At 45.0% G+C, this 25,832-nt stretch overlaps 1 protein-coding gene across 3 annotated transcripts in view; it reads right to left on the bottom strand.

The window, feature by feature from the left end:
* LOC106571468 (protein dispatched homolog 1) overlaps window positions 1-25,832 on the bottom strand; it is a 78,413-nt gene continuing 52,581 nt past the window's right edge. The window contains exons 1-8 of one of the 3 annotated variants that reach the window (XM_014144608.2): window positions 24,103-24,354; window positions 19,736-20,384; window positions 6,093-6,122; window positions 5,565-5,688; window positions 5,250-5,377; window positions 4,419-4,516; window positions 4,217-4,314; window positions 1-3,990 (exon numbers count right to left, since the gene is read on the bottom strand). In XM_014144608.2, coding sequence (XP_014000083.2) covers window positions 370-3,990; window positions 4,217-4,314; window positions 4,419-4,516; window positions 5,250-5,377; window positions 5,565-5,688; window positions 6,093-6,122; window positions 19,736-20,343 — 4,707 coding nt within the window. In that variant the 5' untranslated portion in view covers window positions 20,344-20,384; window positions 24,103-24,354 and the 3' untranslated portion in view covers window positions 1-369. Of the gene's footprint in view, window positions 3,991-4,216; window positions 4,315-4,418; window positions 4,517-5,249; window positions 5,378-5,564; window positions 5,689-6,092; window positions 6,123-19,735; window positions 20,385-22,555; window positions 23,561-24,102; window positions 24,355-25,832 lie in introns of those variants that run through there. The other 2 variants (XM_014144609.2, XM_014144607.2) reach the window with 2 other exon arrangements.

Consider the following 25,832-nt stretch of genomic DNA (forward strand, 5'->3'; position numbering starts at 1 on the left):
TCTTGTTAAAATGACTTTATAATCATACAGTACATCTTTCATATTGGACCAAAAGGCATGTGGCAACGTGAAACAGACTACTAAGGCCTGTGGTTCTTATGGAATAAAGTCAATGGTTCACCATTCCTTAAACAGGTTAGAGCTTCATAAAATTACAGTGTACTCAAATAATACAGTACATCTGACCGATCAAACCAAAATCTGCACAGTAGAAACAGTAATCACAGAATATATAGGGACATACTTTTACATGAACGACATAAGGCACTTGGTCAGTGAAATATCCCAAACACTTTAATTGCACAGGGACACTGCTCATGATAGCTTGATAGGACAAAAGTTTACTCTTTAGATATAGTCTCTTTGCTGTCAACATAAACTTTCAGATGCGGGTTTTGAATTTATTGCAAGAGCAGGCACATTGGCTTCAGCTTTTGGCACGTTAAACTCGACAGAATTGCACTTTACTTTTAAAGTCCTGTTAAAACAGTAGAGTTTCTTGGGAGAGGCTGAGGATGCCCTCTCTTTTTTGGGGTTCTGTTTGCACGTTTTGACACTTTCTTCCCATGTGACGGGAGTAGTACTGGTTTCAAGCTTCTTGTTGCCAGGCATCTTATGACAAGCGTCCTTTTGCATTGTGGTGGACACATAATTATCCATGCTCTGATCCCTTGGAGCGTTTACCGTTTTCTCTTCCGCCCTCTGTGTTTCATGATTGGCTATGCAGCACCCTGTGTGTGTGTGGGCTAACGTGCAGCCCAGAGCGGAGACAGGAGGCCTTTGAGTCTGGGCTGGGATGGTGGGGCTGCCACTAGGGACAGAGGATGCTCCAGTCCGGTGCACTTCCTCCAGCCCAGCTGGGTCTGGGGCAGAGCGTTGGTCCCTGGGGAGGCCACCTGTGAGGGGGACAGTGTGAACACAGTAGTTTCTGAGGTGGCAGTTGTGAGGGCCCTGTCTGGGCACCCTGCCCGGGGTGCAGTGGTGGAAGTGGGCTGGGGGACAGTGGACATAGTGCATACGGCAACCTATTGGTTTGTAGACTGCATCCAGAGTGGAAAGGAGGGTCTGGCCTTTGTTGGCATGGCTGCCTGTGAGGGGGAATGGGGAGTCCTGGGTGGTTTGAGTACATGGGTGGGGGGTCCACTGCATACCCATAGACTGCTGTGGGTGAGGTGGATCTCCACATGTGCAGGTTGTGTTATGGGAGTACTGGCATCTGGGTGTGGGGTCAGTCGCCAGTATGCCCAGTCCATTTTCAGAGCAGGGACCTCTGCCAGGCTCTGCCTTGCTCTTAAAGGGGATGTGTGTGCAGGGGGCAGAGTGGGGGGCTATTCCATTATAGAGCTGGGTGCACGTCTCCTGTTCCTCTGCAGGTTTCTCCTCGTTCTTTTGGTTCGAGGCTAACGGTTCCAGCTCGTAATGCTCATGCTCCACCTCTCCTCCTCGACTGTCCAGTTGGTACTTGGTGCCATGCTTGCCCTGGGGTGAGGGGACGTTGGTGGTACCCTCTTTGAAAGCCTGGCACTGAAACCTCTTGGGCAGGGGGATCTGTCCACAGGTGCCCTGGGGGCCCAGGCAACGGCACATGCACTGGAAGAAGAAGGTGGCGAAGGCCCAACTGATGCACATGATGAGCATCATGAAGGTGCCCAGCTGGGTGTAGGCCAGCACCGTGGACGGCATCATCATCGCCCCGGCAACAAAAGTGGTGAGCGCCGCCATGGCGATAGCAGAACCCATACGGCCAAGGGAGAAGACTACCTTCCCCTCGCGGTCAGGCTCGGGGGCAAGGCGATAGGCGACTCCGTAGTGCACGGCGAAGTCCACCGACAGACCCACTGCCACCGAGATGGTGACCGACTCCAGCACGTTGAGCTCCCAGCCCAGGAGCACCAGCGAGCCCACTGTGACGAAGATGGTCCCGGCGATGGAGAGGATGGCGTAGAGGCTGATGATGATGTTCCAGGTGGTGAGGAGCATGACCACGAAGGCCACCACCACGGACAACGCCATGGCGATGAGCGTTCCGTCTGATAGGCTGTCCTGCAGGTCATAGAACTCCAGGTTGCTGACGAACCAGCCATATTTCAGCCCGTCTGGGGCATTCTTCAGCTCCTCCTGAATCCAGGTGTCCACCTCGTGGTAGAACTGGTGCATCTTCTCGTAGGCCAGCGTGAACAGGTAGGTGCTCTTGAACTCCAGGACGATGGCCCGGATGGTGTCGTTGATGTCGAAGCGAGGTCCGGGGGTCTTACTGTCCAGGTGGAAGCTGGTGCTGCGGTCCAGCTCCATGATGGCTCTCTTGATACACAGCTCAAAGACATCCTGCTTGTAGGGGAAGGTAGACTGGCTGCAGCAGGGGTAGACAGAGGCCTCTTCACAGTCCCGGTTCTCCATCCACTGCTTGAAGGTCTCGATGAAGCAGCTGGTGAAATCCTGCTCCTCCGACTGGAACACGAAGCTCTGGTTCCTCAGCTTCTGGCAGAAGTTGAGGATCCACAGCTGGGAGGCCGGGCTGGCAATGTTGAAAGTGTTGTCCAGCATCAGCTTGCCTTTGTTCTTGGGGTTGAGGGGGTCCCCGTTGTCCACGGGGGAGACCCCCCAGATGATGGTGATGGGCATGTGCAGGTCCTCCCCATGGTGGACCCTCTCGAACATGAACAGTTTCTTGTACTCAGCGTCGTAACGCTCAAACGGGTGGGAGGAGCGGAACACTTTGAACTCAGACAGCTCCAGAGAGGGCAGCTTCATCTTGGGGTTGACACACACCACATATGCCCCACCCACGGTGAAGGCCAGGAAACAGAAAAGCCAGAGGTAACGCAGTTTGATCACGATGCACGGCAGTACCTTCTCAAAGAAGATCCTGGAGGCCTCAGAGATGGTGAACAGGCACTTGTTTGCCTTCTGGCACAGATTGGCCCAGAGGGTGCGGGTGCAAAGCCATGTCTGCTGGTGGGGAGGTTTAGAGCAGGTGAAGATGTTGGGCAGGTAACGCTCATGGAGCACCACCACGGCTGGCAGCCAGGTCACCATCAATATGTAGTTAACCAAGATGGCCGTGCCGGCGTAGACGCCGAAACAGCGGATGGCGGTGATGTTGCTAACGTAGTTGGCGTAGAAGGCGGCGGCCGTGGTAAAGCTGGTGACGAACATGGAAAGGGCGGCGTGCTGCAGAGTGATGCTCACCGTCTCCGACAGCTCAGCGTTGGGCTTGTCGAACTTGGTGTAGTTCCACACGTCACAGAGGACGAAGGCGTCGTCCGCCCCAATGCCCACCAGGATGATGAGGGCCGTGAGGTTCATGAAGGGGAAGAACTCAAAGTCGAACACCATGCGGTACAGAAAGTAGGACACGATCAGGGAGCTGATGATGGCAATCATGGTCATCAGGGTGATAAACACAGAGCGGGTGTACACACACATGACAACCAGCACAATTACTATGGCTATGGCTGGATACACGGTATCCGTCAGTAGGTAGTCCTGGAACAGATTGTGTTTGATACCGAACTCTATCCCCGTGATGGTGGTGATGCCGTCTGAGGAGTTCCAGTTCTCAAAGTTGTCCAGGTAAATGTTCATCATGGTCTCCCCTTTCTCTGTTGGGGAGAACAACATGCTGTGTTTAAGGGTGGGGATAAGGTAGTCTGTGTTCTTTGGGCTCAGGAAGTCTTTGTCCACCAGGAAATGGAGGATCTGGTAGATGGCGTTGTACTTGGTGCATTTGCGGGGGACGTTGGTGCACTTAGACTGGTCCTTCCGGCGCGTGGTCATGTCCCAGCAGTCGGGGCCCAGGGTTCCGTTGTGGTAGTACTTGGCGCAGGAGCGCAGGATCTTGAGGGTGTGTGACACGTCGCGCTCTGTGATCTTCTGGCAGGAGGACTTGTTGGTGAGGATGGCAACGTAGTTTCCCAGGGTCCAGCTGGGGCAGCAGGAGGCGTCAGTGGTGCGCTGGCACAGGCTCCAGTACTGAGGGTGGGAGCGCACCTGGGGACAACACAACAGGAGATAAGAACAGAGTACGACTAGAACATAACTATTGACCCAAGGAGATCAGAATAGGAGACAAGGCCAATATATCAGGAAGTCAGGATAGTTCCAGCCTGAGACAGCATAGACTCCAGCCAGAACATGACTAATATGATGGGGCTTATTGCACCATTTGAAATGAGAAAATGCTGAGGCACATCTTCAACAGTGCTGTTCCACTTACCCGCGTATTGTCCAAATTGCACATAGATTTAATTGCTTGTATGTTCCACAGGTTCTTCCCCTCAGCAGATGTGAATACTAATCTAGAGTATCTGTCACCTGCACATAGAGTAAAGAGCATCTGGTTAGCATTTCATCACAGTCAAACATTCAGTCAGTCAAACACGTAATAGACAAACAGAAGAAGCGTGAGGAGTTTGTACCTGGGACATCACAGAAGAAACTGTCTTTACTGAAGTCCCAGTCAGCTTGTCTTTTATCTCTGTCAAAGTGATCTTCAGCCCACCTGTCCTCTTGGTGACTGGAATAAAAAAGTTGAAGTGTGATTACACTGTTGACATTTCAATAAAAGGTTCCTTTAATTCTGAAGATCTACATGAAAGAATGAGATGTAATCCACTTAAAGCATACAGATACTTATTAGATTTTCACTTGAACAAAATGAAAGAGTTAAAAATAGGGTCATTCTTAAACAAATGAAGGAAACGGTTTTAGGCCAACCCATTAGTGATGACAAAGCCAGTGATAGTGATCACTCTACTGATTTATGATACAATCATATTGTTATCATTATTTTAAATATCATAATAATAGCCAGGTCAGAGAGGGATTTTCAGGGAGTGACATCCTCTGACAGAGACAGACAGGAAGGCCCTTTAATCAGGAGTTTGTCAGAGCAGACTGAGGGGCTGAGGCAGAATGATGCAGAGATTCCTGCTGACAGGTCTGGCCCTGGAGGCCCCCCAAGTCCACACACACATACTTGCATGCGCAAACACACACCTGCCCTTGATTATTCACCAGGCCCCCAGTGATCGGGATAAGTAATGGAAGATGGGCCTGGGATAAAACAACCTCCACACCGATCCTTTTGCAGGATGGGATTGAGATTTAGTGTGTCTGCTTGTCTGTCTCTCAGCAGCATTCATCACTCCATCTCCTGGCCTGAGGCCTAAACCTGATCTATCCTGCTTCACTAAAGGGTTAGGAGGATGACATCAAATGGACAGGATCAGTGTGGTTATACTTGTTACCTTTTCGCCTGCTCGTCCGCATACTTGAATGGGTAGTTAGCCAGGGTTGCTTTGTACCCTGTGTTTTTCACCATGTTGTTCCATGTGACTAGTCGCTGGCCTATGGCTGTGCCTCGTGGCTCAAATCCCTGAAGAAATAGAGGACATCTTTTTAGTTTACCAGAAAATTCACCTTTGACATCTTGGACTTTTCACATCCACTCAATATAGTGATTTTAGTGTGTGCGAAACAATATGTTGTCCATCTTGGTCAAATAAGGACCAAGATTTTCTATGGAGAAAGTGTTGTGCCTTCCGTCGGCTCAGCCTACTCACCAGTAAAGGGTCTGAGAAGTCTGGCAGGTCTGGCACCAGGATACCCACCAGGGCACACACCACGATGAGGACTGTACACACCCCCAGGACCACCACTGGCCAATCAGCAATCAGCTCTGCATAGCTGGAGATGAAGGACAGGTATTGATTAAACACAAGGCTGATGGCTTTATAACTATACGAATATTATATGTACTGATAAGCAAGCAGAAAAGAGAAGGGTACATGGATACACTAGTAGAACATCCAAAAGAGTAGAAGGTGCTCATTAAAATGCCATTATTGAATATTTTGTAGTTATTCAAGTATATTCAGTGTTCTGACTTGAGAGAAACTACTTAAAGGCATCTTTTGTAAAGGAGCATGGGTGACTGGTAGCAGGTTCCAGGTACAGAGAGACCTTTTCACATCGATAACACTGATGAATCACTACACAGGAATGACAGCTCGGCTGGGTTTTGATGGACTCAAGGAGAGAGAAAAGCTTTCTTAATAAAAAAATAAAAAATACTTTTTGGCAGGTCTTACCTTTTGGGGAACCGAAAAGGCCTTGCAGGGCTGCAAAACAAAGGGAGGTAAATCAGATTTACATTTAGGAGTCAAAGCAACAGCCAATCAAAACCAGATTTGCCTCGGCATCCGTGCAGGGGGAAACGTTTTTTAATGAAATGTTTTTTAGCAGCAACGCAGCACACACCTTATGGGGAACAACTCGCAGTATTCAAACTAACATAACCAAAAAGAGGCCCCATTCGAGTGTAACTTTTTTCATTTTAAAAATACCAATCAATTGTTCTTTAGCTAATATATAAAAAAAATTAAAAAAACATGCACAGATGTGCAAGTGAATGAAGAATCAATTACGCTAATTGTTTTAGACAACACAAATCAATCTCTTTCTTTAGGTCGGCTTTGTGTTTGTAATCTACAAAAACCCCACGCAGAGCATGAAGAATCTGTAAAGCTTAGCTAAAAGATTTAGAGGACTAGAGTCCCATTAGTGGTGATGTCTCCTGTGCCATAAACACAGACAGCGGGGATCTGCACTAGGCTTCCCCGTTGCCATATGAAGCTTTCAGCTGCTCTGGATTTGTCTGGACTTTCCATCAGCACCTTCCCAGAGCAGTGGGAAGCCTCCGGGCTGCCGAGTGCAAGCATGAGTCAGAGGGAATCAGATACTGCCACCGGATCACACAGGCCCGGTACAGATAAGAGCAAGGCCAGAAGGGTGAGGGCAGGGGGGGGAGTAGAGGTGAAAGGGGTGGGTTGGAGATGTCTTCACATGCCATATATACTCAATGCTCATACTGACAGCAAATGACAGAGAGGAGACGGGGACAGACTCACGTGATCACAGCTGTGACAAAGAAATCTGTAGAAATGGACAGACTGTCCTAACTTCATGTCCAAGGAAGGACATCATGATTTCTACTGCAACCTTGATGTTTACCCACATTCTATTCACTGCAACCTGCATGAGTATTGCACTACCAGTCACAATTTGGCACAGACCTCACAGCCCACATCAGGGACTAGGTAAGATTACACACAAGAAACGAAAACAAGGAAATCAGTATCCCAAACAGGAAGTGGACTCAGACGATCCTCTGCCTCAGCCAATCACAGCGCACGCACACAGGATATTTCAGCGTGATTGGAGCAATATGGCCAAGAGATGGCTGTATTTTTCCTCCTTCCCTTTAAAAGGGAATCCATGGAATGCTATAATTAGTGGTTGCCATGGCACGGTGAGGCAGAGATGAACAAAAGCTATTGGCGGGAATTTTTCACCACTAACAACTTCTGGGGAGGCAGTAAATCCCCTTTAAAGTTAGCTGGACATGTTAATACGACAACCAGATGTTGTATGCCACTGGCTTAGAACAATTAGCATATTCTAGACAAGGTGAGTCCCATTAACACTACCACATAGAAATGGAGTGAGTCTCCTTGTTATACTTTTGCATTCAAGAAAAATAACCAGTGATTCACCTTTTAAAATGTGACAGCCTGATACTAACCAACAATGCCTAATGAAAAACATATGCCCCTTAAGTTAGACTTTTCCATGGCAAACAATGCTAACTTAATTTATTGTTTTTCTGCGCTGTCCATTAGTTTCCATGTAGGGGCCTTGAACGGCGGAATTCGGGACAGAGATATTATGGTCCAGAATGAAGTAGAGTTATTGGAAAGAGTTGGACTGGATTCATAAAACATCTTTAGTCGAGGAGCCATCAAAAAGAGCACTGCTGCCTATTTATCTGCGAGATCTGTTTTGGATCATGATTGCATTTCAGACAAATAAGATGTATTAAACAGAGGACTATACTGTGGATTCACGACAGATATCCGAATCCTCAGATACTATGGCTTTCACAAAACAAACTTTCAAATGGGTTTTTTCCTCTTTCAAAAAAGTATAGGCCTAGATTAGGAATTGAAGTTGGCATTCAAAAGACAAGCTTTGCGTCTCAATTCTCTGTCATCCAATCTGTCACTGAGAGCAGCAATGTGAAGAAATGCAGACTAAAAATGTTTTTTTTTTTTTTTTTAAGGAGGCGGCAGTGGGGTGGGGAGGAGAAATCCGTTGACTGATGATCACAGTCTCTAAATCCAGCAGGATGACAAACCACGAGTCTGGTTTTTCCCACTCCTCTGATCCCAGTCCCCCTTCACACAAACTCCCCACATTTCTTCCACAAACTTACAACAGTTACCCTTCCTAAATGTTATTCTATTTATCAGAAAGGGGAATGTTTATGGATCACTGGGTTAATAAATAAAGTAACTGTGGAGCAGTGCCTGGGTTAAGCTGAGGCCATGTTGACGTGTGGTGGAGTGAAGGGAGGAGAGAGGGGTCAGGGTTCACAGAGCTGAGGGGGGAAAACTGCTAACAGACACGGCAGATATTTCTGGAAATCGGGGGCTGCATGAAGCTTTCAAGTTAGGGCAAGAGCAATTACTGTCAACTCTCAATTATTCGCTCCTGTGATTAAAACTCACTGGAACACTGCACACAAATTAGAGGCTCGTTCAAGCGATGGAATTGTAAGATTGGCTTGAGGGTGAAATCCAAATATCAGCATGATGCATTACATTTTGTAGTGAAATGTTGAGTAAATTATATATATATCTCATCAGGGAGTAGCCACAAGCATGCACTTAAAGGGAGACAGTCAGATGAACTCGTGGATACCATTTTTATGTCTCTGCGTGCAGTTTGAAGGAAGTTGTTTACTAGCACTAGCACAATTGCATCCTAGCATAAGCGCAGTGACTGGAAGTCTATAGTATCTCATTGCGCTAACGCTAGTTAGCATTGGCTCGCGAAACTCCCGCCAACATCCTTCATACTGGGCGCAGACATAAAAATGGTATTGACGAGTTCACCTGACTCTGGGGAAGTAGATAAAGGGCCTCATTTCCAAAATCCAGAAGCATCCCTTTAAGTCAGGGCTCATCAACTTCCACTGTATACCGTAAATAGATTATAGGTACATACAAGCTTGTAAGAAATAATGCTGTAACATTGTACTTACAAGCTAGTTACACAACTCAGGTCTCTGATAAGGTTTATTTGGAGATAACAAGGCCTCTGGATGCAAGCGTGTATGAGAAAATGTGAATCTGAATAAGAGGTTATTGCTGTATAATAAGTCTAAGCGCAGTGTGTATGTGTGAGTGCAGAAGGGACATGGACAGCTACATCCGCCAGTGAATTGGGTCTGGAGGCCACACCTGCCATCTCCACATTCTTGGGATTGAAATATGTGCGTGTGCAAATTCCAGGCAAACAGGCCGGATTTCAACACTGTAGCCAATAGTTACAAGCTGTCCAAGAGATGTCTTTATTATCCTGTGGCCTCTCTCTCTTTATAGCAACCAGCTTAACCCCCTGAGTCCAGGGGCTTCAGAACCACAATCCAAGGAATGTGAGGGTATTGCACATGCCATCACCAACCCACTGCGCTAACCAGCAGACATCTTTGTCAACTAGTCCGAGAAGGGCGAATTACGCAATACACGAGTCACTATGCCAATAATGACTGTCTACGTGTCATGAATTATTTAACGTAGGCCTAATCACTTATGGTGTTCAGATGTTTGCTAAATAGGCTAGGTCCATGATGAACATTTTAACCGGTTTTAGCAATACTAGGGTTGGGCGATGTCAACCTTTTTCCTATCGTGATTATGTATGTACCTATATGATGCCATTTCACCCCCTATTGGCCAACCAAAATTGTATAAAAAAAATAAAATAACGACAGTTGGGCTATAATGCAAAATGGAACGCAACTGGTTGAATCATGATGAAAGTTAATGTTGTTGAAAGCCTGGGCTGAGCCTAAGTGCAGGCAAATATTTTCTAATATCCCTGGAGGAGGAGCTGCAGCATGGAGCAGGTTTGTGTGCGTGTGTGCGTGCGGCGCGCAGTTGAAGTCGGAAGTTAACATACACCTTAGCCAAATACATTTAAACTCAGTTCCTGACATTTAATCCTAGTAAAAATTCAAAAGCCACAAAAAGCTTATCTCTCCAATTTTGTGCACCAATTTGTTTACATCCCTATTCGTGAGCATTTCTCCTTTGCCAAGACAATCCATCCACCTGACAGGTGTAGCATATCAAGAAGCTGATTAAACACCATGATCATTAAACAGGTGCACCATGTGCTGGAGACAAAAGGCCACCCTAAAATGTACAGTTGTTTCACACAACACAATGCCACAGAAGTCTCAAGTTTTGGTCAGTATTGGGAAAGTATCCGGACCCATTGACTTTTTCCACATTTTGTTACGTTACAGCCTTATTCTAAAATTGTTTAAATAGTTTTTTCCTCATCAATCTACACACAGTACCCCATAATGACAAAGCAAAAACAGGTTTTTAGATTTTTTTTCAAATGTATTAAAAATTTCAAACAGAAAGATCACATTTACATTCAGTTGAAGTCGTAAGTTTCCATAAACCTTAGCCAAATACATTTAAACTCAGTTTTTCACAATTCCTGACATTTAATCCTAGTAAAAATTCCGTCTTAGGTCAGTTAGGATCACCACTTTATTTTAAGAATGTGAAATGTCAGAATAATAGTAGAGAGAATGATTTATTTCAGCTTTTATTTCTTTCATCACATTCCCAGTGGGTCAGAAGTTTACATGCACTCAATTAGCATTTGGTAGCATTGCTCTTAAATTGTTTAACTTGGGTCAAACGTTGCGGGTAGCCTTCCACAAGCCTCCCACAATAAGTTGGGTGAATTTTGGCCCATTCCTCCTGACAGAGCTGGTGTAACTGAGTCAGGTTAATAGGCCTCCTTTCTCTCACACGCTTTTTCAGTTTTGCCCACATATTTTCTATGGGATTAAGGTCAGGGCTTTGTGATGGCCACTCCAATACCTTGACTTTGTTGCCCTTAAGCCACAACTTTGGAAGTATGCTTGGGGTCAATGTCCATTTGGAAGAGCCATTTGCAACCAAGCTTTAACTTCCTGACTGATGTCTTGAGATGTTGCTTCAATATACCCACATATTTCTCCTCCCTCATGATGCCATCTATTTTGTGAAGTGCACCAGTCCCTCCTGCAGCAAAGCACCCCCACAACATGATGCTGCCACCCCCGTGCTTCACGGTTGGGATGGTGTTCTTCGGCTTGCAAGCCTCCCCCCTTTTCATCCAAACATAACGATGGTCATTATGGCCAAACAATTCTATTTTTGTTTCATCAGACCAGAGGACATTTCTCCAATAAGTACGATGTGTTGTATGTTGGCCTATTCCTACGGCAGAACAACAGGTCTAAGTCACTGTTGCTGAACACGTTCAGAACAGGAGGCTCCACAAGACCTCTAGCAGCGGAACCAATGGCTTTCAGCTGCCAGCCCCAACCCATTAGGTCCAACATCCGCCGTCAGACCTGGAGGACTGGGCTTCTGCAAGATGGGAGACTGTGTTCCTATTTGCTGCTTGCATGACCGGGACTCCTCTACTGCACGAAGTCAAGGAGCGGAACCAACGGCAAGCAGCTGTGCTGACCAGTCATCTCCTCTCCCAGTGTCTTTATGAAGACGTCCAACAACTTAAGTCCTGGAAGCTGCCTGGTAAAGAGATCTGGACGTTTTAGCATGCTTGACATGAGCTGCCCACCCTTAGTTGACACACTGTTACTGCTTTAGCCAACTCTATTGCAATTGTCATGCTGGCTAAACAGTTCAACAGAATGGTAACCAGGCTAGAGTTGCCCTGCCTGTTGTTGTGGCCATTTTGAGACTAAACCTCGCACTCATCATTTGGCCCAATGTCAAGGTACACCCTCCATTAAGACTTATGTGATAAGGTGCATACATGTCTAGACAGAAAGGTAAGCTCATGTAAAAAGCCCAAGCACCACATATTCCTCTGTTTACCCACAATATCCAGTTTCAAGCACAGCAGTGCCTCTAGCTCCTGCCTGGGTCCCTTTGATCCAGCATGCTACCGTTCGGTGCCCTGGGACTGATCTCAGAGATAATCAGAGTATTTTTTGTGTAAAGAGATCCATTTGTCACCCTTTTCATCTCCTTCTCCCCAGACGTCCTCTTTACATGTTCTCTGCTCTCTCCGGGCCATCTAAGGCCACAGTGTCTGAAGGCTCTCCAGCTCTAACCGCAGCTCTTGACAAAGAGGGTTTGGCTAGACGGCGCTGTGACATCTTAGAGGTGTCTGGTGACACAGCCGTCTGGTGAGCTGCAGACCACGGCCAAGGGCTGTTGGGACTGTGAGGCTGAGCGTCAGTGATGGAGTCCGACCTGTCCTCTCTGGGCTGAGAGAGTGAGTGTGAGGAGGGGGCCGGCCGAGCTGGAAAATTCCAACTGTTAGCTAAGTTCACCAAGTGCACAGAGGCAGGAGAAGAAGAAAAAAAAGAGACACAGCAAAGTGATTCATAGGAACCCTCACATCTACAGTACATCAGAGTGACGTCAGGACACCGAGCTGCATGCATTTTCATGGAAATGTGTGAATATTCATTCAATCCAGGATGAAAAATACAACAGTGTATTCTCAAGACAGGTTTTGAACTACTATAAGAACACATGAGAGGGGAGTAGCACTGATTGTAGCACTGGAGCAAAGTGTACCTACTGGACCCATCTAGATGAAGGTCCATTATAAACAAAATAAACCATTCCATTCTGTACAAACGAGTGAGAGATTATTCCTTGACCTTATATACCACTTGGACAGGTTGTTATAAGGGCATCCACAAGGGCTCATGTTACATGCTAGTAAGTATTTATAAAGCATTACACAAATGTTATCAAATCTTCCATTATGCCCATTTCCCCAGGGAGCCGAGTCAGCCGTGGGAGAACCTGTAGTGCAGGCCTAGAGCCTCAGAGTGTGGAGATAATACCAGCCAGCCTTTTATCCACCTGAAGCCTCAACAACTGTTCCCTCCACCAGAAGAAAAAAAGAGATCAACCTAATTTGAAGTTATGACAGAGTGCTGTTCAGATCCAGCTTTGATCCTGGTTTATAGGATAGTATGGCTCTTTGATCTTGGGTGGGTACCTTTATGGGCTTTGCTTTGCCTCATGCTCAGGGGCCATACAGTATAAAGCGAGGTCTGGAGCAGGGCCACTGGGAGCTCACCCCTCTTATTATCCACCCGCGCAGGTACGGGGGTCAGCTGCCTCACCCTCTGATTCCCTCTCACCCCCCAACTCCCTCACCCGTGGACGAGAGCAGCTGGAGTAGGGGAAGGTTCACACATGGGACACACTACAAGCGTTTGTCCTCGGTGAACTTCTTCCCATCACTCATCCTTCAGGGAGGAATAAGGAAAAACACCACACGAAGGCCACAGTGACCCCGCTCTATCCCTCCTCTTACATTATAATACTGACATTTGAAAAAGGGAGTGAACTTACCCTCTGGTCTTTAGAACTTCCTGAAATGTTCATGACTTAACAACATGTAACTTGGATCATTAAGTTGGGTTTCTTCAGGTGAAAACGTCTAACATCAACAAATGCGGCTTACAAGCTTTTAAGAGACCCAGATTGCCACCTTCAACAGCAAATGAACTGCTGAAGTAACAGGCCCGGAGGGTCCAATTGCTCAAGTTTTACAACAGGCAGAAGTGTCTCGGAGTGTCAAAGTAGGTGATAAATTGTCCCTGGGGGGGAAGAAAAAAGCTTTTTGGCCCAATTCTGTTGGTCCTGTGTAAAGGTATGCATGGGGTAAAAACATTATCTACAACATCGCAACCCTGAGCCCTGGGGGCAGAAACAGAGTAGTGTTGACCTGTCTCTCAGTGGAGCTTCTCCCTGTACTCATGTAGCAGGCTAAATCATTCACACACACACCCCCCTCCCTTGATCAGGAATGGGCTGGAGTGCGTGCTGTGGTGGTGTACTAGGCTACTGCCTGTGCTTAACTCACTCCACATAGACGCAGACCTGTTCTATGAAGCCAACAGAACGCTCGGGAAGCTAACCGAGTAGTTCTGTGGAATTACAGGGTGGAGATAAAATAGAACCAGGCCGCTCCCTCCCTCCATCCCTGCCTTCCCTCGTGTTTTGTGTCCTTCTGGGGCAGGCGGTGCTCGTCTCTAACTTCCCCTGATCTCCCCACAGACACCAGGGTGCATCTTTAGCAGTCAGTGTTGAGGCTGGGCGTGATGGATGTCTCTGTATAGTGGTTAATGGGCCAAATGGATAAAATGCTAGAGTGAAAAGCCCTGCTGCTACTTCACAAGGGTTCACATTGAGGACTCCAGGCTCCTCAGACCGCAGCAGGCATCGCAAACAGTTGTTATTCCTGATAATGCGCAAAGCCTTGTCAAACTGGCACCCTGAAATCCATAGCACAAAGATCATTTTCAGGCCGCCTGACCGGTCGGGGCTTGCAGCTGTCAGACAGTTTGGTATATTAGTTAATGTTTCCAAGAGAGATCTCTCACTGGGGAAAAGATACGAGTCATAATCAAAAATATATATATTTTTAAAAGGAAACCTTTGGGGGTTCTCAGAAACGACAGGCTATGAATTCATATCATATTCAACTGACAGGAATTCTTAAATTCATCCAATATAACAGGAATTCTTAAATTTATCCAATATAATGAAACGTTCAGGCCGGATGAAGTGTCATGTTTTATACGTGTTCCTATGCACCAGGGAAACCCCCTACCTCCAGTCAAAAACTGTACTTGAGTACGAAATCAAACAGGCGTGAGTTAACAAAAATAGACCTTTCTATAGAAAAGGGAAGGAATGCCTGCTATCCGAGAAGGCATGAAACCAATCCAAACTTGTGGCCGCTAAAATAACAGGAATGTAACAGGAAGCAACGCATGGACAAAAGCCCTCCCCGGGTGAGTGGAGAGAGGTTATAATCATGACGTGACCCTGGATAGTTCAGTGTGAGCGGGCTCTTTGGGGGTTGTTCAGCCATGAAAGGTCAGGCCAGTCTCGGCAGCACAGGTAGATGCCACTCTCTATCTGGGAGTGCAGCTGGAGCTGAAAAGGTGCCTTGAGAGCATTCTCTATCAAAACAATTTACAGGCTTGGAAGAACCCAGAGCCTGAAAACCTATTGAGATGAGGCTAACTGTAGTCAAACGGCAGCCAAACAGGTGACTTCTCAAGGTCACAGACTTATCTACTGCTCTGACTGATCACTTCCCCCTGATCCTCAAATCATAGAAAAAACAGTCACCATCTTACCAGACACTGACAATCTTAATGCATTTCCCAGACCACCATATAGAGCCTTCCTCTGCTCAACTGTTCTGCTGAGCTGACCTTTTCCTTCATAGTGGATTTCCATCCTTTCATCCAAGGATAAATCCATTCACTTCTCAGAGTAAAACAGAGAGATCGAGAGAGACAGTAATTTTACAACGGGTGGATTAATACGCCGCATGTCTCTCAACAGGAGTTCTATAGTTCTTGATTGTATAGTTATTGGACAAACACACAAAGGCCTGAAAAGCCCTAGAGAAGAAACTCCAGTGCAACCTTATCGGGAGGAGGGGGCCTCCATAGCTGGGCGTAACGACCAAGTGCTGTGATCATACACGTAATCCTCTGCCTAATCTCGCGGATTACAGCCTTTGAGATCAAACTGATATTTGACACGATCTTGTCTGACTGCGTACCCTCAAATTACCAAGGCATTAAAAAGCCTCTCCCTCCATGCGAAGAGGGATTCTGTGGCGCACCGTGCTCCAACACGGGGGAAAAGGAGATGCCCAAAGCCCTGAACGTCTGGGGCCAGCCAGGGACTGGGAGACTGTAACCAGACAGCCAGGCTTATCCTTCTCTCTTATCTTCCAATCTCCAATCTCTCTGGAGACATTGGAGGCACAATACCACTGTAAAGGGGATCGGATTTGAGAGCAACTCAACATTGGCCTTTAATTCAAACCTGCCATCACAGAACAAGAGGGACCTGTTTACTAAATACAGAGCCGTTCAACATTAGAGGCACATGGCTGAGGAACATCTGCTCTTCATTCAGACATGGATTATATATATATATATATTTTTTTTACAAAAGCCACAGATGCCAGTGAATGCATCCAAATGGCTGAAATGCTATCCTTTGCCACATTTTCCCACCCAACTGCATAATGTGCGTGGATGGAGTTTGTACCCACCCAATACGAGTACATAAACCGAAGCTCTCCCAGCCACCCAGAGAGCATCTCTCTAATGGACTTACAGGGATCTAAATCAATTTGGCAGGACATTTCCATGCGAAAAGTAAGCACAAATATAGTCTTACACAAATCAACCTCCCCGAAAGTACTTGCTACCATGAGGAGCTGAGCTGAGTAAATAATGACATCTTCAATATTTCTATTTTATTTTGTTTGCTGTGGAGTTAAATATAGAACTGTGTAAATGATTAGGAAAAGCATTAAATGGTTCCAGTCTCATAATGGTTCAGTCTGTGGTTTGGAGGAGGGGTGAAAAACGAGATGCTAAATATGTCCCTCTTAAAGAAAAGTTTGCCAAAAAAATGTGTTCAAATCCACCATCCCAGTCTGAACACAGGGAATGTGCAAGTCACGTGTTTGTTTTTTTAATTCAAACTTTCAACTCACATGTCCCAGGACAAACTCTACCGAAGCCTCTAACAACGAGTCGTACACCGCCAAGAACAAACATATACAACTCCCACAAGAGTCAAAACTATTGTTTATTCTTAGTGCATGTTCAATAAATGTACTTGAGGGTCTTTCTCCGATGCTCTGGTCCACCATTACAATAGGGAGATGGATGGAGCAGGGAGGAGACGCCGGTCCCCGGCTAGACATACTTGCAGAGATGATCTAGTCTGGCTGAGCTGTGTGTTGGTACTGTCTGTATTGTGTTTGTCTGGGAAATAGGACAGACAGACCATCAAACCATCAGCACCTCTCCTAGAAAAGCCTCAGAGCCGATGAGCGAGGGGAGGCTTGGGAGAGGCCAGGGGGACATTCCCTGTGGATTGACTGGACGGGCTGGGGCCTGGGGAGGGACAGCAGCCCTGTAGCCCCTGGGGCTCTCAAAGCTCTCTTTCATTGGGGCTGGTATTGTGCTCCCTGGGTGCCTGGCTGGCTGACCCCTCCTCCTCCCTGCATCTGCTGGCTTAGCTGACCCCTGGGCCTACAGGTTATCTCCTGAGGACAACAACCTGGACCTCCACATAGCAGAACATTCAGGATTGGGACAACAGGCAGGCAGAGGGATTATACAGCTGAATTTAGATGTGTGTGAGAAGAGAAAGGAAGGCATTTAAAACTATGTATTGATTTCTCAATACAGGATCCAATGCTGTGGCATGCAAGCAGTTGAATGACTGACATGGTGTAAAGAAAAAAAATTACAATTTAATGTAATCATAGTAAATGTTGACAATGTTTCAGATATTTTACTATCAGAATTTAAAACCTGCCCTACATACAGTTGACTCAGAACACATTCCTCTGAAGCATAACTGGGGAAAAAGTCAAGGCTTCAGTTGCATGTGCATATTCTTAAACAGTAATGTACATATGGTACTGCATATCACCCATAACATCATCGCTAAACACTGACTAGGCTGGTATGCTACCGTAATCTTCTGTAATTTACAGGTAATCTGTGGTAAATTATAACTGAATAATTTCTCTCATATATATATAAAAATAACAGTAATTTTATAATGGGTGGATTAATACGCTGCATGTGTCTCAACAGGAGATACATGCAGCGTATTAATATATAATATACACACACACACACACACACCACACCACCAGTCAAAAGTTTGGACACCTACTCATTCAAGGGTTTTTCTTTATTTCTACATTGTAGAATAATAGTGAAGGCATCAAAACTATGAAATAACACATCATGGAATCATGTAGTAAACAAACAAACAAAGTGTTCAACAAATCAAAAAATATTTTATATTTGAGATTCTTCAAAGTAGCCACCCTTTGCCTTGATGACAGCTTTGAACACTCTTGGCATTCTCTCAACCAGCTTCATGAAGAATGCTTTTCCAACAGTCTTGAATGAGTTCCCACATATCCTGAGCACTTGTTGGCTGCTTTTCCTTCACTCTGCGGTCCAACTCATCCCAAACCATCTCAAATGGGTTAAAGTCAGGTGATTGTGGAGGCCATCTGATGCAGCACTCCATCACTCTCCTCTCAAATAGCCCTTACACAGCCTGAAGGTGTGTTGGGTCATTGTCCTGTTGAAAAACAAATGATAGTCCCACTAAGAGCAGACCAGATGGGATGTTGTATCGCTGCAGGATGCTGTGGTAGCCATGCTGGTAAAGTGTGCCTTAAATTCTAAATAAAACACAGACAATGTCACCAACAAAGCACCCCCACACCTCCTCCTCCGTGCTTCACGGTGGGAACCACACATGTGGAGATCATCCATTCACCTACTCTGCGTTTCACAAAGACACAGCGGTTGGATCCAAAAATCTCAAATTTGAACTCAGACCAAAGGACAGATTTACACCGGTTAAATGTCCATTGCTCATGTTTCTTGGCCCAGGCAAGTCTCTTCTTCTTGTTGGTGTCCTCTAGTAGTGATTTCTTTGCAGCAATTTGACCATGAAGGCCTGAATCACGCAGTCTCCTCCGAACAGTTGATGTTGAGATGTGTCTGTTACTTGAATTCTGAAGTATTTATTTGGGCTGCAATTTCTGAGGCTGGTAACTCTCATGAACTTATCCTCTGCAGCAGAAGTAACTCTGTGTTTTGCTTTCCTGTGGTGGTCCTCATGAAAGCCAGTTTCATCATAACACTTCATGGTTTCTGCAACAGCACTTTCAAAGTCCTTGAAATTTTGCAGATTGACTGACCATCATGTCTTAAAGTAATGATGGACTGTAATTTCTCTTTGCTTATTTGAGCTGTTCTTGCCATAATATGGACTTGGTATTTTACCAAATAGGGCTATCTTCTGTATACCACCCCTACCTTGTCACAACAACTGATTGGCTAAAACGTATTAAGGAAAGAAATTTCACAAATTAACAAGGCACACCTTTAAATTGAAATGCATTCCATGTGACTACCTCATGAAGCTGGTTGAGAGAATGCCAAGAGTGTGCAAAGCTGTCATCAAGGCAAAGGGTGGCTAAATATATTTTGATTTGTTAACACTTTTATGGTTACAACATGATTCCATATGTGTAACACAATTTTGATGTCTTCACTATTACTCTACAATGTAGAAAATAGTAAAAAGAAAGAAAAACCCTTGAATGAGTAGGTGTGTCCAAACTTTTGACTGGTACTGTATAATGTATTCATTTTTTATATCCGTGTCCATATTTTTCAGTGTCCATCTGGTTCAAGAGGGAAAAAAAGCCTAATTAATGAAAAAAGCATCTAATCAACAATGGCATTTTCAATTCACTCTGCAATTATTGTGTTTATTCACAACTGCCACCAAAGTCTGGTAGTTTACTGGTAAACTTCTAAAGTTTTCACTAACATAACCTCTCTTTGCAACACTAACTGTGACATGTTAGTAAGCATTCAGTCACCACCCATTCGGCAGGGAAATGCAATGAAAGGGCTTCTGTTGGAGAGGCAGGGTAATAGAGATATGCCTGAGGCCACCCCATGGCAGAGCGAAGCACGAACAGGCACACAAACACACAGTCATCACACACGTACCTGAGGCCGGCCACATTGGGCTGGTTCTGGAGGTGCTCCTGCCAGCGGTGGTGTAAACAGAGGGATGGAGGGGAGGCCTGCAGGCAGCAGGAGCAGGAGCCCGGGTGCAGTTGCAGGGCGGGAGCATGGGTCTGGAAGATGTGGCACTCCTGCTGGTTGCCGTGGCAGCACAAGGGGGGATGGAATGGGCAGCGGTGGCAGCACGGGGGAGGTGGAGACAGCGGAGGAGGCTGAGGAGGCGAGGGGGAGGAGGTGGTGGAAAGTGCGGAGGGCAGGAGCTTGGCCAACCTTTGAGAGTCTGTGAGGTGTGAAGAGGAGGTGGAGGAGGAAGGGGCCCTAAGGGAGCCGTTCTGCTTGACGGCGCCTCCGTCCTGACTCACTCTGGATCTCTGCTGGGGCTCCTTGTGCGGAGGCGTTGGCCTTGGTTGGTGCCTATGCCTCTGCTGTGTTCTAGGTGTGGAAACAACGCTGACGTCCCCTCCTTCCGTGTTGCTGAGGCTGGCACGGGAAGCTGGGCTGCCGGTGCCACTGGCCGTCGTGGTAATGCTGGGTGGCAGGCTGGCATTGCTGAGGACCAGGAGGTCACCGTTGGCGTCGCTCAGGGCCATGGTCCTCTTCCTGCCGGCCTAGCGCGAGGTTTGCCACTCCTCTGCAGAAAAAATGGGAGGAAAAGCAGACAGGCGCATAGTTAACTCTTTACTGTAGCCAGCCATGTTGACATTCAGTTGAACATTGACTCTATTCACATGGAGCTGATGAGCTGAGCGGAGCGGAGCAGCAAGAGGAGAGCGTGTGGACGCCTGAGCCCAGGGAACTGTGTGGGCAAAGGGGAGAGAATGAGAGAGTAAAACGGACAAGGGTTCACGCTCAAAACTCAGATCTGAACAGAATGCAACGAACGGTTAGCAAAACAGATGATTAACTTGCTCTTTCCAGACGAGGAAGAGGTTGGGAACAGGTGCAAGCAAGACGAAAGTCAAGGGATCAATCTTCATTGATTTACTCAAAGCTAAACAGCAAATTCGTCACTTTAACCATATTTCTCTTCTTCATTGCCATTTTTGTCTGAAGTGTGATTTATAAAGTATGAATATGATAGGGTATGAATTGGCAGCCTGTGTGCAGAGAAGCCTGCACTCTCTCTACATTGTGAAATGTATAAAACGGTTCCAAAAGAATGAGATTAAACAGAGGTCTCCAAGTCTTTATGATGCTAGAGTTTCAGCCCCTATGACAGAATATGTTCAGGCTATGTGTAATGTAAAATACCTTCAGTTGGGACATTTTAGAGTAAGAGGGGGAAAAATGTCTGCGGTTTAATCATGATTCGCTTGACATACTTCAAAAGCAGTGAATTGCCTTTCACAGGTAATGCACGGTAGTGGTGGGTTGTGAAGTTGGAACGTTGCCCAACTCCAACCCCCGCTGAAACAGGCTTGACGTAAACCCAGATGATTAAATCGAACTCAATCTAATGTGAAGGGGAGTCCTGGACGAACCTCATCTCCCTTTAAGACTAATGGCTGAGGTTGTGAGGAAAGACAACTTCTCACTAGTTCCCACACAATACTTTCTACTTCATCCGCATCATGCCTAGGACAGAGAGACATGGAGGTGCACTAGTAGATGGAAATGTACTACAGTGCAGAAATCCCCCTGAACATAGCAATAAACTATTACTACCAGATCATAACTGATAACATATAGCCTTTAAAATAAATCTACTGAACGTAGCTTCTATTCCCCTTGATTTTCCTATTTGATAAACTATGCAACATTTTAAAAAGGCCCACGGCAGTCAAACATTTGATTTTCCTGTGTTTTAAATACATTTCCACACTATGAGGTTGGAATAATACTGTGAAATTGTGAAAATGAGGATATTGACCTTTTAGTGTAAGAGCGGTTTAAAAATACTGCCTGAAATTTCAGCCTGTTTTGGTGGGATGGAGCTTTGGCCTGTCTGGTGACATCACTAGGTGGTCAATTAGCTAATAGACCAATAACAGAGTTCCAAACCTCTCTGCCAATAACAGCTAGTTTTCAGTTTTCCCCTCCCCACTAAGACCACTCCCAAACAGTCCTACCAAAATTCTTACTTAAGAAATGTCTCATTACTAAGAAGCTATTTTTGTTTCGTTTTGATCATTTTAATTGAAAACAAATCACAGTAAGGTACTTAATTGTTCCCCAGAAATGGTTTGATATGGAGATAAAAACAGCTGCATTGGACTTTTAAGGCTCCCTTATTTTACCGACCTTGTAGACATTTTGCTTTTAAAAACCTTCACATATCTGTCAAAACAAACTTGACTCATGACACAGCTTACTTGCAAATAACTTTCCCTCCAAAAAAACTCACTACAGACCCATTTCTCAAAGTTCGGCTTGTCTCTATGTGACAGCATGCAAACACAGTACACAGTCGTAGGCTATATCAAATATTTTGATGGCAAACTAAACGTGTTTGTGTTCAACCGTCACCCATTAGGATAAATCATATAGCCTACTAGGCTAAACTTCATGTCCATGCAGGGAAACAGCCATGCGATGCAGTGAATGTGAATGATTGTGTTCTGCGACGCCTGAAAATGAGTGAGAGAGTAACATGAGACTGACAGCCAGGTCGGGTCAGAGCTGTGGGAATGGGGGGAGAAAAGAACTTCAACCTCTGTCTGAAGAGCTCCGAATAGCAGGCAGTGCAGCGGAAACTAGGGTTACGTTTTCAGTCTACCATACATGACAAGTTACAAATAATGATTAAAAATAAAAATAAAAGCTGGCAATGAAACAATTAAAAAGTATGAAAGAGAGACTTACGTACGTAGCCTGGACCTTTGTCAATGGAATTGTGATTATTCTTGGCTAAATAATCAGTTGCACAACGTAATAATGCATCCCTCTACCAGTACACATCTGCTTTCAACATTGCTCCACTGCCACAGGAATTCAGCAGGAGGCTGTGTGGGCTCCAATACTGAGGGTTGCCATCCAGGTGAGACATCTAGGCCAGTCTGCAGTCTGACACAAACAGAGGTCTGTGCCCTTAGGAAATAACGGATCGATCAGTGTGGGACGGCTGCCCTAAAAACGAACGCTGACAACACGCCCCTTAACTTTTTTTGAATTAATAAACAATGAGCTATTTATAGCTCCTTTTTTCAGTGTGTATCTGCAAACACTGATCTGAACAATGCACTCAAAACCAAAACGAGTTGTTTTAAGAAGTGACAGTCACGCTGTTTGACCGACATGAGGTCTGTGGAAACTGGAAAGGTTGAGAATAACGGGATGCGTTTTTCTGCTTTCAAGTTGAGTTCATGATTATGGGGTGAGACCTGTGCAACTACCAGGTATGCAGCAGGAGGCAAAGAACCTCATCCCTTCAATTAAAGCTAATAGACAGCAATTATGAGGACTCAGTCAAGACAGTTAATAACTTCAGCCTAATAACATCTTGGAAACTACAAGCACATGCCTGAGAGGACTATGTATGAGGACTTTGGCATTCGTATTCTAGTGTGGAGAAGCTTTTGACAAGGCTGACCCTTTGGCCCATTTCCACAGCTGGGTTTTACATACCTATATGAAGTTGGCTTGCTCAAGGCTAGTACAGTGTCTTAAGTTAAAATAGGTAAATAAACTAGTCTGCTGTAGTAATCATAACATCATGCCGCAAACAATCAATGTGAAGCTCAAATGAAGATAGAAAAGTGTTGTTTCTATTGTATACATTAATAACCATCGTTTATTATACATAATGCATTGCTCCACAGATAAGGAATTAAAAAATAAAATGTAAATATGTTGCACCATTATGACATATGAAACCATATAAAATAATTTGTCAAACGGAGTTTTGGTTAAATCTTCAAAAGTAAGCTGACTACCATTTTTTTTTTTTTTTAATTTATTTATTTTTTACACGAAGCTGCTGTCAGAAAAGAAGCTTATCCGTTTTGTCGATAGGCCTATATGATCATATTAGCCTACCAAATATAATGTTCATCAACTTAAGTTATGTAGGCTACACAATGAGAGGAAAACGCGTGTAAAACAAATATTCTGAGAGGAAGCTACACCGGTGTTCAGAAAAAGACCGGGACATCCCATTAGGCGTAACATCACTTGCCCTTTTCATTATGTCGTTCCGATACTTTGCAGCAGCGGAGACGGAATCCGCTATCTGTATATTAGTATAAAACCCCTCTTTAGTACCATACACAGTAGGAACAACAGACACATATATATATATTTAAACCATTTAGATTATGCGGTATAAAAACATCCGTATTTTCAGAGAATCAATGCATAGTCGACATTTAACGGATACATAAAAAAAGTACACCGTTTCACAGGTTTGATACCTTATCGAAGTGTTGGAGCTCTAGATGTTTGTGTTCCGTTCGTGCTCGTCGAAGTTTAAAATATTCACCGAAAATGGCTTCGGTTTACAGTATCCACCACTTGCTCAACAACAACAAAAAACACTCCAAAAAAAGAGCAACAAGTCGCAGCGAAAGAAGTTAGAAACTAACGGGGAAGCGGACAGCCAGAATGACAAACACATGCACCCTGTCTCGGGTAGGCGGAGGGCTGGGACTGCGCACTAGCCCACTGATAGGATGTTTATGATGCTCTGAGACTTTTAACCCAATCAGTGCCTCTGCAGCACACGCCAGCTGGAGGAACGGAGGTTCAACACCACTAGTAAACAGCACAACAAACTAACATTTCAGTGTTATGAGTCTCTGACTTATTTCATTGTCACGACAGGAAAAGGAAGAAAAAATATATTAGGAGCTTGTTTTAGGATGAAAATGTTATTCAGTCAATCACTGACTATTATCGAGAGGTTTCTAAGTCCCAGATTCAATCCAATCGTGCTTTGTCCGCTATGCACCTTTTAAGGGCAACGTTATGTTCACGGTAAATGCTGCATATGTAGGCTCAATCGGACATTGCTATTAACGCGGATCTACCGCGGATCATATTGAATCTAGTCATCTAGATGCATTTTACACAAATTCCCAGTCAGAGGATGTGTGCGAGAAAAATGACCCAACATCAAGTTTACAAATTAAACTGACCAATAAAATCAGCTGTCAACAGACTACTTACGTCGTGAAATAATCACTTCTTTATGACCCCATCCATGGCGTCATACATCAAATGAAAGAGTGTACACTAGAAGTGTTCAGTCCTTTGGCGGTGTTCTGTATAACTTAATCATCCGCTAAAATATACTCCCCTTTACCTCATAGACCTCTCCATTACCATTGAAATAACTGTGGTTTGATTGAAAACTCACACTGATAATAACCGAACACAAGCAACAGTTGGACCACACAGCAAAATGATGACCATATCCTTTGGACTGTTTCACCAACATGTTGGCCCCCTGTCATATCTCCATTATACCATGCAATATCACAATCTTTTCTGTCATATCTCCATTATACCATGCAATATCACAATCTTTTCTGTCATATCTCCATTATACCATGCAATATCACAATCTTTTCTGTCATATCTCCATTATACCATGCAATATCACAATCTTTTCTGTCATATCTCCATTATACCATGCAATATCACAATCTTTTCTGTCATATCTCCATTATACCATGCAATATCACAATCTTTTCTGTCATATCTCCATTATACCATGCAATATCACAATCTTTTCTGTCATATCTCCATTATACCATGCAATATCACAATCTTTTCTGTCATATCTCCATTATACCATGCAATATCACAATCTTTTCTGTCATATCTCCATTATACCATGCAATATCACAATCTTTTCTGTCATATCTCCATTATACCATGCAATATCACAATCTTTCCACAAGATGAAACATGGAAGAGCTCATCTTCCAGACTCCTGGAAAATAACTTTTTGTGCTCGGAGCATTCTGCTCAGTGGTTCTTCATCACGTGGAATCATGGGAAGAGAGAGGTCATACCTGGCTTTAATTTCAGCTGTCTGCTAGCATCAGGACACAGTTCATGTAGCACACCATAATATGCAGTGCACTGCAGTAGGGTGCTGGCTACATGGAAAGTATCCTAGGTTTTCTATGTTTAGAAC

Source organism: Salmo salar, chromosome ssa15 (assembly GCF_905237065.1).
Source record: "Salmo salar chromosome ssa15, Ssal_v3.1, whole genome shotgun sequence".
Taxonomy (NCBI): domain Eukaryota; kingdom Metazoa; phylum Chordata; class Actinopteri; order Salmoniformes; family Salmonidae; genus Salmo; species Salmo salar.